This window comes from Drosophila teissieri, chromosome 3L, assembly GCF_016746235.2.
Source record: "Drosophila teissieri strain GT53w chromosome 3L, Prin_Dtei_1.1, whole genome shotgun sequence".
Classification (NCBI taxonomy): domain Eukaryota; kingdom Metazoa; phylum Arthropoda; class Insecta; order Diptera; family Drosophilidae; genus Drosophila; species Drosophila teissieri.
The window spans coordinates 20,942,062-20,958,110 of NC_053031.1; the positions used below are offsets into that span (position 1 = coordinate 20,942,062).

General features: G+C 46.3%; 4 protein-coding genes across 6 annotated transcripts; 2 read left to right on the plus strand and 2 right to left on the minus strand.

Annotated features, from left to right (window-relative positions):
* The first annotated feature begins 83 nt into the window (after positions 1–83).
* On the plus strand, positions 84–6,496 carry LOC122615793. 2 transcript variants are annotated; one of them, XM_043790907.1, is made up of 6 exons: positions 84–203; positions 265–365; positions 437–1,203; positions 1,283–5,678; positions 5,744–6,199; positions 6,259–6,496. In XM_043790907.1, the coding sequence occupies exons 1-6, from the start codon at positions 177–179 to the stop codon at positions 6,494–6,496; spliced, it is 5,985 nt and encodes a 1,994-aa protein (XP_043646842.1). In that variant the 5' UTR covers positions 84–176. The 2 variants fall into 2 exon arrangements, with proteins under 2 accessions (XP_043646842.1, XP_043646843.1); XM_043790908.1 differs by having other exon boundaries at positions 1,280–5,678; positions 6,264–6,487.
* Positions 6,497–6,705: 209 nt separating this feature from the next.
* Positions 6,706–9,116, minus strand: LOC122616435 (protein ST7 homolog). Of its 2 annotated transcripts, XM_043791886.1 has the most exons (3): positions 9,071–9,116; positions 8,665–9,011; positions 6,706–8,599 (listed from the first exon to the last, which is right to left on the minus strand). In XM_043791886.1, exons 2-3 carry the CDS (start codon positions 8,801–8,803, stop codon positions 7,125–7,127), a joined length of 1,614 nt encoding a protein of 537 aa, XP_043647821.1. In that variant the 5' UTR covers positions 8,804–9,011; positions 9,071–9,116; the 3' UTR covers positions 6,706–7,124. The 2 variants fall into 2 exon arrangements, with proteins under 2 accessions (XP_043647821.1, XP_043647820.1); XM_043791885.1 differs by lacking the exon at positions 9,071–9,116 and having other exon boundaries at positions 8,665–9,063.
* Positions 9,117–9,513: 397 nt separating this feature from the next.
* Positions 9,514–13,320, plus strand: LOC122616964. The gene is made up of 6 exons (XM_043792569.1): positions 9,514–10,777; positions 10,827–11,308; positions 11,379–12,058; positions 12,118–12,328; positions 12,387–12,533; positions 12,591–13,320. Exons 1-6 carry the CDS (start codon positions 9,652–9,654, stop codon positions 12,741–12,743), a joined length of 2,799 nt encoding a protein of 932 aa, XP_043648504.1. The 5' UTR covers positions 9,514–9,651; the 3' UTR covers positions 12,744–13,320.
* An 11-nt stretch (positions 13,321–13,331) lies between these two features.
* LOC122616965 lies at positions 13,332–16,011 on the minus strand. Its single transcript, XM_043792570.1, has 2 exons — positions 15,863–16,011; positions 13,332–15,769 (listed from the first exon to the last, which is right to left on the minus strand). The coding sequence occupies exon 2, from the start codon at positions 15,762–15,764 to the stop codon at positions 13,485–13,487; it is 2,280 nt and encodes a 759-aa protein (XP_043648505.1). The 5' UTR covers positions 15,765–15,769; positions 15,863–16,011; the 3' UTR covers positions 13,332–13,484.
* Between the last annotated feature and the right edge of the window lie 38 nt (positions 16,012–16,049).

Genomic DNA, 16,049 nt, shown 5'->3' on the forward strand with positions numbered 1-16,049 from the left:
CAAATTTCAACGGTTTGGGTTAGACGTTAGTCCGTTTTAAATTAATCGAAATCACCTTTGGTATTTTTAGCGACTTTCCGCCACCGATCTGGCAACACCGTTTTGCCATTAACACAAAAATCGCGGCGTCTGTCCAATGGGATTTTGAAATAAAAACAAGCTAACAGCATAGCGCGATGAACGCAAACAAACGCAGAAGTTCGGTGGGTATTTCAAAAATGTAGTTAGCAAGACGCACTCATTGTAAATCTACACTTCTTGCAGTTGCGCAAGGCGCCGACCAAAGAAGATGAGACGACCACAACATCCGCGATCAAACAACAAATCAAGCGACGCATCAGTTTCAGTGGCAAAAAATCCGTCAGGTACGTACAGTGTGGGAATCGAGTAGATACATATATGCGATATATAACGCACACCATCCTCTCTTACATAGGGAATTTGTCAACACCAAGGAGACCAACAACTGGGACGACTCATACGAGGTGTCGGAGAACCATGCTGAGGACAGCTCGGGATCGAAATGCGCAGTAGGATCAGCTTCAGTTGCAAAGGTTCCCGAATCTGCCGACAAGGAGAACATTCCCTTGCGCAGCATTTGTGAGCGGGAGCGTGTCGACCTGTCCGTGAATCTTCAGAACAGCGTTGATTTCACGCTGTTGCCTTACGAAATGATGGACAAATCCAGGAAGACCACCTCCTTCGCTGTATCCTTTTGTGTGTCCTCCGAGGAGCGAAAACTGTTGCAAAGCAGTCTCAGCGACCGCCATTTGGGGGACAAGACCATGGATCTGATGTCTGGATCTCTCGTTAACCGCATTCAAATCCCGGCTAGCGTTTGTGACGAATCCTCCTTCAAATTGCCACCCAAAGAGAGAGAGAAGGGGGCATACACGCCAGCGGTCAAGGCTGTGAGTGACTCCTTCATGGACATCACGCCATTGGGATTTACTGATCCTACTCCAGCCGCTCCTGCTTCTGCTGCTCCCGCTCCGGTTTCCGCTCCAGCTCTTGTTACAACTCTGTATCCTCCAACTCAGCAAAGTTCAATGGAGCTGGAAGACGACAGCATTGTGAGGGAGATGCGTGAGTTTACCAAAAACCAGACAAAAACACCGGCGCAGAAATCGCTTTTCATAGATATAGAGGAAACCAAGAATAAAACACATGGAGCAACTGGAGGTGTATTACTCCCATTAAATGGTTAGTGTTATCATAATTAACTTCCTTTACAAAAGATTCTATTCATACTGACTTTCGGTTATTTTACTTTATTTAGCAGTTTCCAATGACCGAGATCGTTCGCCATCAAACTCATTTGAGAGCCTTAACAGCACCATGAACTTTACGAGAGATGAGTCCATGCTGATACCATTCGACATGATTTCGGGGAAAAACATAAGCAAAAAAATCAACTTCCGTCAACTCAACGAAGACCTAGAGGCGGGTAAGATCCAGATTTTTCCAAATGGGCCAAAAACGCCGACAACGGATCGTAAGGACAATAAAAATAGATTTTGGCGTGGCCTGGAACAGGAAAGAACAGAAGATAGAAGTCCAAAGAATGATATAAGGAGCATAGTGCCACGAGGAACGTTAAATTTCAGTGAGAACATGACCTTGTCGCCGACGAAAACAAGTCCAGTTCGAAAGGACAACGAGCAACTGAAGGTGGTGGATGAGAAGCAAAAGTATCGACTGTCCCAGGCGGATGAGATGATGCTTGACAATACAAACTTCTTGGCTCATGCCAGACTGGGCGACGAAACCCAGTCGAGAAATACGTCAAAGAACTCGACGAGGAGGGAGACTACTTACGAAAACCCGGAATTGAATTTGGAATATCCTACGATAAGCCAAGACTTTCAACCGATTCCGAGTTCCAAGCCTCGTAAGACTGATTTTATAGCTGAAGAAATGCAGATGAGTCAGATAGATTATTCTGCTATTCCTGAATTAAAAACTGTTCCCACACGACGCACCTTGCATCTCAATGAATCCATGGATCATGAAGCTACGAAGTCTACGTACGTGAGGAAGGAGATTTCGGTTACAACGCAGGAGACTATCTACGAAAAATCCAGTAGCAACGAGCAGAACACCAATCAAAAACACATCGGTTGGGCCTTCACTAAAACCAAACGCAGGGAGACGCTCTTGATGCAAGAAAGTATGGAGGAGGACATCATAAGTCCTCTCAAGGATTTACATTTAAAGCCCAACGCGGCTCCCCGGGAAACAGGTCAATCCGAAGTAGACCATACACTTTATTTAGCCGAAGCACTGAAAGAAACGTTCTTAAACCAAAGTAAAATTTTACCTATTAAAAATGTTTCCCCTAGAAATAACGAATTCAAAGCGAGGAAAACCCTGCTTTTAGAGGAACCCATGGAAGAGGAAATGAGTAGTAAAGTCGTTCACAATTCCAAAAGAAAAACTCTGCACTTAGCGGAACCTCTGAATGAGGAGGAATTCATTTCAGACAAGCACATACCAATGAAAGAATTTGAGCTTAAAAAAAACAAATCCAAGGGTCGGCAAACTCTTCTGTTAGAAGAGCCTATGGAAGAGGAAATATTTCTTAGTAACAAAAGAAACAAGGCAGGACCTCTGGAATTCAGTCAACTAAACCAAGGCAAAAGTTTCGCATCGAAAAAAAATTCCAATGCTAGGCAAACTCTCCTGGTCGAAGAACCAATGGAGGAGGACTCCGAATGTAACAGTAAAGATCCACAAATTTATAATAATGCCAAACCTGGAGAGGACGACATAAATAAGATAACCAAGTCCAGACAAACTCTTCTTATGTCAGAACCCATAGAGGAGGATATGTGTCTTCCACTGCTAAAGAATAAGTCAACAGTGACACAAAAAACAATAGATAAATTATCTGAGCAGCAGCGAACGAAATCGAGGCACACTCAATTATTCTCTGAGCCCATTGAAGAAGAACATATTCAGGAGCACCTGGCAGCAGGAAGGGAAAATGGTCCAGCTAGACAACAAAGATTCAAGCCAAGGCAAACGCTCATCATGGCAGAACCCATTGAAGAAGATGTTGGAGAGCCGGGAGCTAAGTCACTTGCGAAAATGGTGCACAGCAACACCACAGGTTCGTCAACTTCCAAAGGAAGACACACTCTTCTGATGTCCGAACCAATTGAAGAAGAATTAACTAACGACCCGCTCAACGAAGAGAAAAAAAAGAATACCAGCACCAATGGGACCCTAATGTCGAGACGGACCATTCTGATGGCGGAACCGATAGAAGAAGAGAGTAATACGTCTGTCGCTGACAAAATCGGCCAATCTCATTATAAATCTAACCGTACGGGATTTTTGAAAGAATCCTCTGACGAAATGGTATTCGAAAACGCTCGCCAGCCAACCAAACCGCGTCAGACTCTGCTGATGGCAGAGCCTATACAGGAAGATGTGTTCAATCAGTCAAAGGAACAGCCGAAGCCACATCCTGTTTCTAAAGGTAAGATCACTCGGGAGCACTCAAGACGCCACACGCTGATAAATGCTGAACCCATTGAAGAGGATTTGGACTTACGTAAACCGCTGGAAAATTCTAAGGAGTTATCTTTAACTGCCAGAATTATTCAATCATTCGCGGAACCCATTGAAAATGCTATATTTTCTATTACTGATCAAATATCTAAACATCCATTTCCCGAGTCGGCTCAAACTCTTTCTAAGGCAGAGCGTTTACAAAAATATTCGGAACCCGCAAACAACCTCCACCAGAAGCCGAGAAACACCCTTATCTCGCATGATTCTATTCAGGCGGATTTGAGAGCCGGAAAGGAAAACCCTTCAGTTGGACCTCTGAGATCTAGATGCAGACAGACCCTTACCATGGCAGAGCCCATCGAAGAAGATATGAGTATCCACAGTGTGGCCGAGCAAAATAACCCCAATGAATCACATTTTGAAGCTATAAATGTACAACAGTCTGGTGGATTGAGGAATATATCTGCCAAAACAAGAAAAACCTCGCATATACCGGTGCCCATTGAGGAGGATTATGTTCCATACCCACAGCATAATGAATCTAAAACGGTGATCAAGGGCAGAACTACGCTGTTTTCGTCTGAGTCCATGGCAGATGTATCCGCTCAACATACTGGAAATTCGAAAATTAAATCAATGGGTTCAAAGGTATCAGCGGAGCCCATCACGGAGGATTTGGCCTCCAAAAGGCCCCAGTTGTCACAAACCGTGGAGGTGACTTTACCCAGAGAGAGCCAGGTTCCTGTGGCTCCGTCATCCAGAAGACATACAGTACTGTTATCAGAACCCATGGAAGAGGATGAGCGGAGTTTTGGTCATAACTACCCCCCAAGTGAACGACAAATTTCTAAAAAATCAGAAAAACCAAAAGGAAATATCAATTCACCCAACGAGTCTGTGCAAAAGGAAGAGATGGGCACTTCTCCCAGTGCTAGGACCCATCAATCCATGGCTATGTCTGAATCAATGGACTTCCAAAGTCCGGCATTCAGGTCGAGGGGTCCGGACTTCAACGCAATGACTCCGGGAATGTCGTTGACTGAATTTATGGATCAGGAGGAGATATGCAAAACCCCGATTCACAAGAGAGTGCTCATGACTTCTCATCGCAAAAAATTGTCCATGTACCAACCAGTTCCAATAGACCTTGAGGGAGATGCCTGCGGCTTTGGCACTCCGAAAAATCCCTGTCAACTAAAGCGCCTACCCACGCATCTCACGCCAAATCTTCCAGAGTCCAAGAAGCGACACACGCATTTGCTTACGAATCGCAACATTGATACCGAAATGGAGGACGAACAGGATGGTGCTTGGGGAACGACGAACATTCAGATGAATTCACGGACAAATAAACTACGCAGGACCTTTACAGTAGAGCAGTTGGATGCGTCGGTGCAGCCAGTTAGGGGCTATAATCCTGTTGTAACTGAATTGGACAAACAGGGCGGTCTTGATATGCTAGTGCTGCCACGAAAATCAGCATATGACATGGATCTGGAGGAGAAACCCATAACTATCTCCGATGTGAACAATTTCTTCCAGGAACAAAAGGAGGAGCAGCGCAAGTCTAGCGAAAGGGAGAGCGGCAGCTCCAACGATAGAACCTTCAAGAGCTACGCCGCAACGAACTCAAAATTCATCAATCTGACCGGGAACACCACAATATTTGCAGCCGCAGGAGTTTTGGGTGGGGAAGTTAAAGAGCAGCCCCACCAGTTAGACAACGAGCAGCTAAGTCTGGTTTCCACGCTGGCGGAGGAAACAGACGATGATGACGAGGAGGACGAGGAGCAAGAACAAGACAAGCATCACTTAAAATCTGAAATCTGCGAAGGTCAGCTTAATCCAATGGTAAAAGCTGGCAGCGAAGGCTGCTGCAGAAAGTGTGCGAATTGCAATCAAACTTTAAGCGAGACGAGGCTTAGTAGCGATTCATTTATCCTGCCACCCCAGAAATTGTGGGACTTTTCAAGGCAACAGCAACGGCTGCGCAACATAAGACAGAAACCGTCTTGGAAGGATGTAAACCGTTACTGGGAGATCGAGGAGGAGGCTCGGCTGTCCAGGAACCAGGACTCTGACGATTCAATGGAGCAGACCAGGGTGGAGGAGGAGCCAACCAAGTGGAACAAAGCGGCGCTTCTAGAAATGTGCAAGATGTAAGTACCGAATGCACTTGAAGTTTTGAAATATTTATTCAACATTTACTATTTTTCTTCAACAGACAAACTGGTCAACATAAGGCCATAGCCAAACCCCCGGAATCTTTCTTTACACGACTCAAACGTTTGCTGGTCGAACAGCAGCCCAACTGGATATTCGACTACCAACGTAAAGTGTCCCAGCAATTGATATTTTACCACCAACAGCTGACCACGTTCCGAATCGTGGTAAACTACCAAATTGAAGACTTGGTGGATGAGTCGACCATTAGCGTGTGTTCCATTGAATTAGACAATGAGGTGCCCACTCCAAAGGAACAATGGTCATCGCGTGAACACTTTTTAAACTTCCACTTAAGTCTCAGGCTGCCCCTGAATCCTGCTGACGAGATCGATGGCAGTGATGAGACAGCTTTTTTAAAATTTCTCAGCGGCATTGATCGGACAATTGCAAAGGTCAAGCAACAGTTTCACAATGTTTTAGCCCTTCTAGCACAGAAAAGGGCGATGCTTTTAAGGTAAGTCCTTCTTTCTGTGTTATTTAAATACATTTTTAATTTAATTGGTACCTTTTTAGAGAAGCAAATCGAACTATTGTCAGAAAGATAGTACGAAAATGCATCGAGCAGGAACCCGTTGTGCGTCTCGAGAAGATCAGTTTCCTTATTGAAATTGGCAATATTGAAGACATTTCCTTCACGGACATCCTACGCCCCGAACTGCATCTCTTCAATGAAAACATTCAGTATCTGCCCAAGGGAATACCTTTTCTGGAAGCCTTTCTTACCGATCCCGAGCAGTACCTTAGGAAATAAATCTGTATATTAGAATATAAAATAAATATTATATAAAATATGTATTATAATAAAATAAATGATTTCGTTTGCGTTCTTTAACAAATTAAATTTGAAAGTGTAAATGGCAAAGACGATTCCCACTCAAATTCAGTTAAATTCCAAAAACAAATAGAGCAGTAAATAAAACAAATAAAGAGTTGGAAAGGATTTTGTTTGAATTTATGTTTACTCGCTTCTCGTACTCGTTTACAATAATTAAAATAATAATAAAACTTAAAAATAATTTAGTTTCCTCTTGCGTGGCTGCTGAAAATTCGTTTCGTTCATCCGGATCACTTGGAAGCTGGAACTAGTTGAGTGCGTGTTTGCTTGCATTTGCTTTGTTTATGTTTATTTCACGAAGACAACACAGACATATTAAGATCCAAAATATATATATGTTTTATATATATATATATATTTATATATATATGTATGTTATGTATTTAGGGTTTGTGTTTTGAGTGATTTCGTGGCTTGCTGCCCGCTGGTTTCTTGGCCAGATGAAGATGGATTCGTGTGAGTATGTGTGGGGTTCCTTGTTTTGTGTGAGTGTGTGTGTGACGTCATTCGAGGGTGGAAAGTGGAGGAGTGGGTGACCTCCGGCTTAGACGCGTGACAACTGCTGCAGCAGATTGCACGGCCAGAACGCCTCGATGCGCTCCTTGAGCAGCTGAAACGGATACGAAATCCAGGTAAGTACGGTCTGTGCCAAATGACCCATGGGCTCCGGATACTGGTGGGTGGCCAAGGCCAGCAGGGCGGTAATAGAGCATAGTCCCGCCGTGAAGAGGATGAAGAAGGGCAGCTCCTTCTTGGGATAAACGGACACCTCGTGGAACGCCGGCAGCAATTCGCGATCCGCGCACTCTGTGCACGTGGGATATGGATAGAAGAGGTGGCCGCGCTCCAGCGGATACGGCAGCATGCGAAACGTGCCCTCCCAGGTGCAGTGCAGCAGATTTAGGGCCCCCTCCACCTGCTTCCAGTGCTTCAGATGGAAGAACGCATAGGCCAGTGCCTCTGAATCGCCTCGCTTCAAAATGTGCTCTGGCGGTAGAATAAGTCGCTTTGTCTCCAGCAGATACTTGGGCACATGCGGATTGAACTCCACCGCCCGATGAATGGCCTCAACGGCGCTCATTTCTGCAGGACTTAGACCTCGCTTGGATGCAATGTCTGGCGAAAACTTATCGGCCACGGCCCGCGCCTTCAGCAGAGCAGCTGTATAGCAGATGGTCGCCGATTTTGGCAGCGATATGTCATCGTACTTAGCCAGAATGGCATGGCAATCGGCGTAGGCCTGCATTTCCAGCAGCGTTTCGATTAGATTTTCGTGGATGTTCAGTACACTCATGATCGAGGGTATCTCCTTGGTAAGATCGCGAAACATCTTTGCTGCCTCCTTCAGCTTGCCTAGCTTGCGGGCGCACATGGCTAGTCGTCGCTTGATGTAGATCAACACATTGGTGTCCCGCCGATGCATTCCATCCGCTATGGCGCCCTGGTGTTGGGTGGCCTGCGACTTGCGGTAGTTGATCTCGGCCACCTTTAGGGCTGTCTTCAGGATCTTCTCTGCCTCCATAATGGTCATGGCTTCCTCTTCGGCTAGCAGTATATAGGCAGGCGCACATTCTGCATTGATTTCCAGTGCACTGTGAGCGGACTTGATGCGCTGCATGGGATTACGTTCGCGCCAGGCCGTCTGCATGATTTCATACTCTTCCTTGCGGGCATCGCCCTCGCAGGTGAAAAAGGTCTGATGGTCCTGGGCACTTAAGTTCATATCGTAGTAGGTCAACGGCTCCTTGCTGGTTGCCCAAAAGAATCTCTGGTACTCGGCGCCGCGAAAAAGATTGAGGGGATTCCGCCAGACCTTGCACTCGGGCATTTGGGTGCCCGTACTTGTGGTGGCGCTACCACTGCCTGATGCTCCTGTTCCTCCCGATCCTCCACCGCCTGCTCCTCCATTGCTGCTGCTACTGGAGCCACTGCTGCTGCTGCTGCCACTGCCATTGCTCGACTCTGATTGCCCATCGCTGCCATTTATCCAGGGGCTTATGTGGTTGATGGAAACTTGCTCTGCGGAACAGGCATAGTAAAACAAAAACCAAAGTAAGCGGAGGAAGGGGAACCCCACTACTCACCTATAAACGAAGTGCCATATTTCCGGAAATACCACCACTCAAAGATCAGGATCAGGCCCGAGATCAGGCTGGAGGTTCCTGTAAGCGCCACGTAGAACTTGGGCGTCAGAGTGCTGAGAAACATGGACGAATCCCACATCCTGCTGCCTGCTGCCCCCTGCCTGCGAAGTTCTGTATTCGACGCTCGTTTAGCTTTGGCCCCAGCTCCGTCCGGATTTTTGCCGCTCACTGGGATTAACTTGTGACTGGGGGTTTGCGGATACTCTGTGCTCTGGCACTGACCACCGCCGAGGGGTTGGATCAATTGACGGTTGCCTTTCCTGGCGCTATCCTTGCGCGAATCCTTGCTGCAGATGAGACTTTTTTCCATAAAGTATTTGAAAGGGGGTGAGCGGGGGGTAAATACCAACGCAGCGTGACCGTTTGTCGTCGCCTTCGAAATGCCGCTGTGAGTAATGTCACTCTGAAAAGTTCTGGCGGGAAAAATCTCCAACCATGTTATTTCAACATTTTTCTAGAAATATTCCTAGCATCTGTTACAAGCCATAAAAATTTCAACATTTCTTACTGATATCTATTAACGATCTAATTTTTATATATTTTTTTTAATAGATTTGTTAAGTTTTTTCTTAGATGGACAGACTTACATAGTAATTCTTAAGGATAGATTCGTGCTTACGATGAAGTCCAGTAACAAGTTAATAAAAAAAACCGGGGATTTTATTTGCAATGCTTAAGAGAATTACCTTATGTCTATTTAATACTAATTATTGTTAAACATTTATTAAAATTTAATCTCGAACCATATACTTTTTCCGATAGTTTCCCGCCTATCGATAGACTCACCTGCTCTCCACTAAAAAAAATGGCCGCTGTGCTGCAAGTGCACTTTTTTTTATATTAGAACAATCCGATCGAAACGAGCACGCGAAGCCCTTAATTTGGAGCTCCTGTTGAACGGAAACCCATCAGAGGGGCAGTGGAATCATGGAGCAGGTGACGGATACTGCAGTGACAACACCGGAGCCCACCCAAGCAGAGAAACCACCGCAAGGAGTCGAAACATCGGAGACTCTAGAACCAAACACAGCGGCGTTGAAAACGCTTTCAGAAAGTGCGGGTCCCACTGATTTGGAGAATGAGCTGGCCAATCTCAACGGATCGGAAGAGGGCCCCGGCTTGGACGAGCTGAGCACGCTGGAGCAGGAGATAGCTAAGCTGCATAACATTCGACCGCCGGATGCGGCATCTGAAGCTAAAGAATCCGTTACTCCAAGTTGCGGAGAAAACAATAGTGGTTTGGAGCCCCGCATGGCCCCAAAAGAAATTAAAAGTGGGTCCCCATTAATCGAAGATGGCCACGATGCCTCAGGCAACGGTCAGTCCAGCGATTCCCCCTTGGAAGAGGTAGATCTTATTGCCCTGCTCAAGGGTACGGACACAAGTCATGGCCAGCCCACCGGCGAGGAAAAGTGCGCGTTGGAGAAGGCTCTTTCCGATCTCGACGGCGTTGGTGAAGACGTGGATGTAGGTGTTACCATCGAGGGCGAAGGGCAGTTCGAAATCATGGAAATTGACGACGATGAAGGGGAGTCATCCTGTCGAAAAGCCAGTCCCAAGGTACCTGTGTCCAAGCCCATCAAATCTAACTCCTTGACTTCTATTTCCAAGCATAAGCTTTCCCCGGAACAAGCCAGAGCTGTAGCTCTGGAACAGATGGCCGGTCTTAAACCAAAGTCACGCCGTAAGGAGCCGCCTCCACCGCATTCTGTGGTCAAGCCAATAGATATTGTCAGCTCATTGAACGATGATTGGGACGACTACGATTCTGAGGAAGACAAGCCGGCTTCCTCGTTGGTGACAGAAGTTATAACTCTACCTCCAACACAAGTAGTCACTAAAAAGCCACCAGTGCCTGTGAAAAGGGTGACATCCCCAGTTAAACGCAATCCAAACTCGCCCATTTTGCTAAATAACAAGATCAGCGGGGTAAAAGTAATGTTAAAGACCGTGAGCCAAAAGCAACTGGCAGCCTCATTAAGTCCAGCAGTGGAGCAATCCAAACCAACAGTCGTTGTGTCACCTTCCAAGGAAACCGAAGAGCCTACCACGGGTACAGTAACGTCGAAATTTAGAAAATCATTCTTAACAAACATTTTTAGGGTTCAAGCGCATGCGTGTCATTAAAAGGAAGATAATCTGGGATCCCGATGTACCGGAGACGAAAAAATCATTTGCGCAGTATGCCAGCACGAAGGCAACGGGCAAGGCGTCATCTCCAGCTCCCCCTTCGCCAAAAACAACTGTCAAAAGCATTTCTCCCACCACGACGACTAAGAAGGAGGTGGCGCCCAAAAAACGTTCAGCCACGCCCACTGCTCGGTCCTCTAAAGCTGGGACGCCAATCGGAGGAACAGAGCGGGGTCCCTCGCCCGTCAAACGACGCGCGCAAACTCCGAACACAGGTCTAGCCAATGGAGGAACCCAAAAAAAGAAAAAGGTCTCTGAAATCGATCGTTTGATGGGCGATGAGGGCGCTGCCAATATGATTCATGCGGTGGAGCATGAACAGCGGGAGTTAAGTGGTGGTGAGGTGTCCAATAAACCGCTGATGCGCAAACGATCCATGACCATAACCGGAAGGGTAAGTACCTCTGCCATAGACTCGAAATACCTATTGATTGTTAATCGATATATACGATTCCCTACACAAGAACCAGGCAGCCCGAGTTGCAGTGGAACCAACACCACCCAAAAAAGAGACAGCTCATTCGGCCAACAAACGAACGCCTGCTGCGGCTGATTCCGTATTTACTAAGACCACCGCCAACACATCTACCAGTAAGCCTCGCGCCTCCGACTCGTGGGACTATGTTTACAAGCAGCGCGCCAGCGAGGAATCGATGATCATGCGTAGGCGCTCCAATAGCTCCTACTCCAGCAACGCCTCCGTCAGCCGAAATTCGCTGGACAATAAACCTGGAGCAGCTAATCTGTCTGATGATGCAGGCGAGGGCTCTGATCCATCCTTTAAGTTTGTAAAGCCCGTAAGCAAGTCGAACCAAAGGGGAGGTGAAGATACCTCCTCGCATACCCTGGCTAACGATATGAAGGCGAACAATGGTAGTGAACTGGTGTGTCTGCGCAAGGTTAATAAAGTTGCTCACTTGGTCATCCACACGCAACGAGGAAAATTTGGCCATACGTACAGTAGGCAGTTGCTGGAGCAATTAAACGACGCACTGTCCAGTGTTGCCCGCAAAGGCGAATTCAACACTGTGCTGCTTACCGTTGAGGGTCCACAGTTTTGTCAGGGCATCGATTGTCAGGAACTGATTCAGGGATCTTTGGAGAAGCGAAAGGATACTGCCAGTCAACTGGCCGTAGCCCTGAAGTAAGTATTTGGAATGTACCCATGGATAAACGCTTATTAACGAAAACATTTCATTTAAGATGCTATTTACGCACTTTGGCAACATTTCCCAAACCCTTAGTGGCGGGCATTGTTGGCAGCCTGATTAATTTGGGCGTTATGCAGCTTCCATTTGCTGACTATGTGGTGGCCTCTGATGATTGTTGCTTTGAGACTAACTATGCCAAATTGGGTCAACTGCCCGAGGGCTATGCTCTGTGGCATGGTCACCAAAAGGTGTCCAGTGAAGTGGTAAGTAGTGATAACCCTTTATTAAGCGTATTTAAAGCTTATCTCATTTAATCCTCAGCACTCGCGTTTGTTTCTTCTGGGTGAAAGACTGTTCGCAACGGAACTTTTGGGGCCACATAGTTTCGTTGACAAGATCTGCAAGACCCGCAACGTCAATGAAGAGGCTCTGGCCATTGCCAAACAGATATCCACTAGCTCTGCCGAGGTATAACCCTACTTCGAGTGTTTTCTAAGCCAGTAACTAATATCAAAAATTCCGCAGATGTATCGCACGCTGAAGAAAGTCAACCACTCCGCCATCAATGCTACGAAATTCCCACGTCTGGATGAGGAACTAAAAGTTATAGGCGAGCAATGGGTTACTGCCAATTGCTTGGCTAATTTTAAAAGTTATCTTAACGACGTTGACTTTTAGAGCATAGATCCATAATTACCCTTTACCATATGGGAATGGTAGAGAAATTCATACAAACAAACCATTTAAAATGTAATTTATACTTTTAGTTGAGTCCTTTTAGGAGTTTTATTCTGGACCATGAGACTATCGCCCTAAGAATTTTTGTACTCCTACCCATAAACACACGTGTAAAATGTTGTATCCTATTGTAAAGTACGAACGCTGTGTAAATTGTAAGAAATTCGGAGGCAGGAGTTATATCCTGTTCTATTATAGATTGAAAGGAAACACGTTTAATTAAACGTCCGTTTATTGGGAACCTGTGTTCTTAATCAAAGATAAGTTTATGAATGTTGGAAATTTTATAAATCTTGAACGGATCCCCAAATAAATTTATCTCTTACACGTTATAAATTTTAAAGGTTTCGAATTTTTTGTTGTAATCCGAAATTCTCAGATAGTTCACTTTTCAATCAAGCAATGAAGTTTAAGATCCCATGCAATATACCTTGTGTAATATGAAAAAAACTGTTCAACATTAAAAATAAAATAAGAGAAGCTGCTCCAATAAAAGGAAGTTATCAATTAAAATCTATTTGTCGACTGATTTATTATGGGGGGCTAGAAAAGGTTTCATTTGAATGTACAATGTAATGCATGCAACTAGTTTAAACTGTTATTTATGTTCGACAGCACGTTTGCGGCTGGCTAAATGCACTATAACGCAACTCAGTTCCTGATAGCCCTCTGAATGTCCACCTAGTTGTGCTTGTGGACCTCGAAGTAGGCGGGAAGCTCTGCTTGGAGGCGCAACAAACGCACATAGGTCAGCAGTTTCCATTCGCTCAGCGGCTGATCCTCGGGATGCACAAAGGTGGACATGTATGTAACTAGCTCCTGTGATCCGTCCTGGTCGAGATCTGCAACAAGCATCGAGTGGTCTTGATTGTTCAGATCCGGTTGGCACACCGCCTCCTTGCGGTCGTGGCGGCAAAACTGGACGATGTTGCTTTGCGAGGTGTTCTCTATGTGGGTATCGGCCCCCACGAAAACCACTAGTAGCACGGTCTCTGTAATCATGTTCATTTTGTAGCTTCCACCGGGAGAGATTCCACTCGATTTGGTAAGGTTTTTAGTTGGAGATGGCACTCCGAATGTTTCCCTCTTCTGCTTTATGTGCTCAAAGACATCGAACTCCTGATGAGGTGGTTGAAACTCGTGATCTTTTGCATCCGTGCTCCTTCTTAGACGTTGCTGCTGCTGTTGTTTTTTTGCCTGAGCCTGAGACTTTTCTTTATCCTTGATGGCATTCATGTTCTTGGTGTGATTATTGCTGCCACTCTTCTGCACATTGTTGCTGTTACTGGAGGCGGAGGACTGTTTTGAAGGCTTAACCAGGCCATGCCACTTCCAGAACTTCATCACGAAGCCAGACATTTGCGATTTGGTATTCTTGAAGTGCCATTGGGCGGGCTTCATGCCGTACATTCCGCTCTTGATGAAGTTTTCCACCACATGGGGTTTGCCATCGCGGACTTCACTTAGGACAAAGGTGACATTGCAATCTTCCGGACAGCGTCCTCGATTCTCCACCACGAGCTCCCGTCCACTTAGAGAATATATGTTTCTCTGGGCATCTAGCTCACGACGCTGACCGTGGTTCCTGTGCTGCGAAATCTTTGAAGTGCCTAGTCGCTGGCCTACAATAGATTTGTTGGTGATCAGGGCATACAGCTCGGCCAGACTCTTAGAACGCTGCTGCTCCGTACCATTGCCCCGCTGACAGGTGAAGCTCACGTTGCCCGCCTCGAGCTTCACGTTGCTCAAATTGTCGCATTCGTGGATGGTGAAGCCCTCGCCAATAGGTGTTCCTTTTCTGCCCGACAGCATGCGCAACACATTGCGTGCCTCTATTTTTTCCGGAGATTCATGTTTGGGCTGTGCAAGCGATTTTGTACGCTGTACAAGTGACAAACTGGTCACGAGAAGGAGGTCCAGCACTCCATCTGCATCCAGATCAGGCAGGATGATGGGAAAATCATAGGCATCAACCTTTCGGGCTGATCGCTCCTTAAACCACCAAAGCCATTCACCAGAGACGGGATGAAGGGCTCCAAGTTCGCCGTACTCATCGAGTACTAAACAAGCTGGTTTCCCATTGCCATCTATATCAATGAGGGTACAATCGAGTGCTACAGGTTCATCTACCATCTCTACAAACCAAGCCACTGCTCCGGAGGAGCCAATCAAACAGATGATACCATTACGCCGCTCGTTACCTGGGCGGAACTCCGGAAAAAAGGCATCACCGCGGTACATGAATATCAGGTTGTTTTCCCAGGCTCTTAGACCACCGACCACATTAACTCCTCCCTTAAGTTCCGCCTTTGTGTAGTTATTAAACCAGTTGTGGGTCCTTATCCGGTCTCCGACGGCTGGACAGGACCCAGTGCCATCCGGATTACCGCAGGGTATTAGCCATACAAAGGATACGATAGCAATGAAGCACAGCAGTAGGCTACCTATGAAACAGCATTTTCTTGCCGGTGACATGGGGGTCCTTTTCGACAAGTCGTCACTGGTCTGATCATGGTCTCCCAAGATGGCTACATTATCTGCATTTGCATCGAAATCGCTGTTGAAGTGGGACAACTCCGAGCCCACTCCACCGTTATCGCTCAACATGACGGAACGGAAGGTATTCTGCATGTTGGTAGCGTAGCTACTGCCCTCCAGTTGGAATTTCTGGGTACTCCCGATTGGATTTCGAGTCACAATCCTGGTGGCCGTGGGTGATGTTCGAGTATGTGGTAATTTCAGGGCTAGTGTGTTCGGCGGGATGCGTATCCTTTGGGCGTGGAGCTGCTCCGGCAGACTAGGCTGATGAGCTTGCTGAAGTTTCTGTGGCAATTTTTGTCTATGATTGGCGGCGTTGTGGATCTCTATTTCCTCGTCCGATTCGGAATCGCTCATTGCCTGACTTAGCGGAGCATAGATGCCCTGGTGGCCAGCGGGAGGCAATAATTCGGAGTGCAGCATTTTGGCTGTAAAAAACGAGGAAAAATCCGGAAAAATCAATACCAACTGGCCAAAATAGAAAATAGGCCGAAAAGGAAGGAAATCCCATGTAAACACACCTCCGTTGATTGGCTCAAACACGCTTTGACATCTAACATCCACATAGCTACTGCTTTTGATCTTTATTGGATTAGAGGAAACATTAATTCCAGCGAACGAAAACACCCTCCAAAAAAAGCTTTTCTTTTCGCAATTTAAATTCGTCCGATTTTTATGCACAAAAGCTGTTATCGATAAACTGTGTTG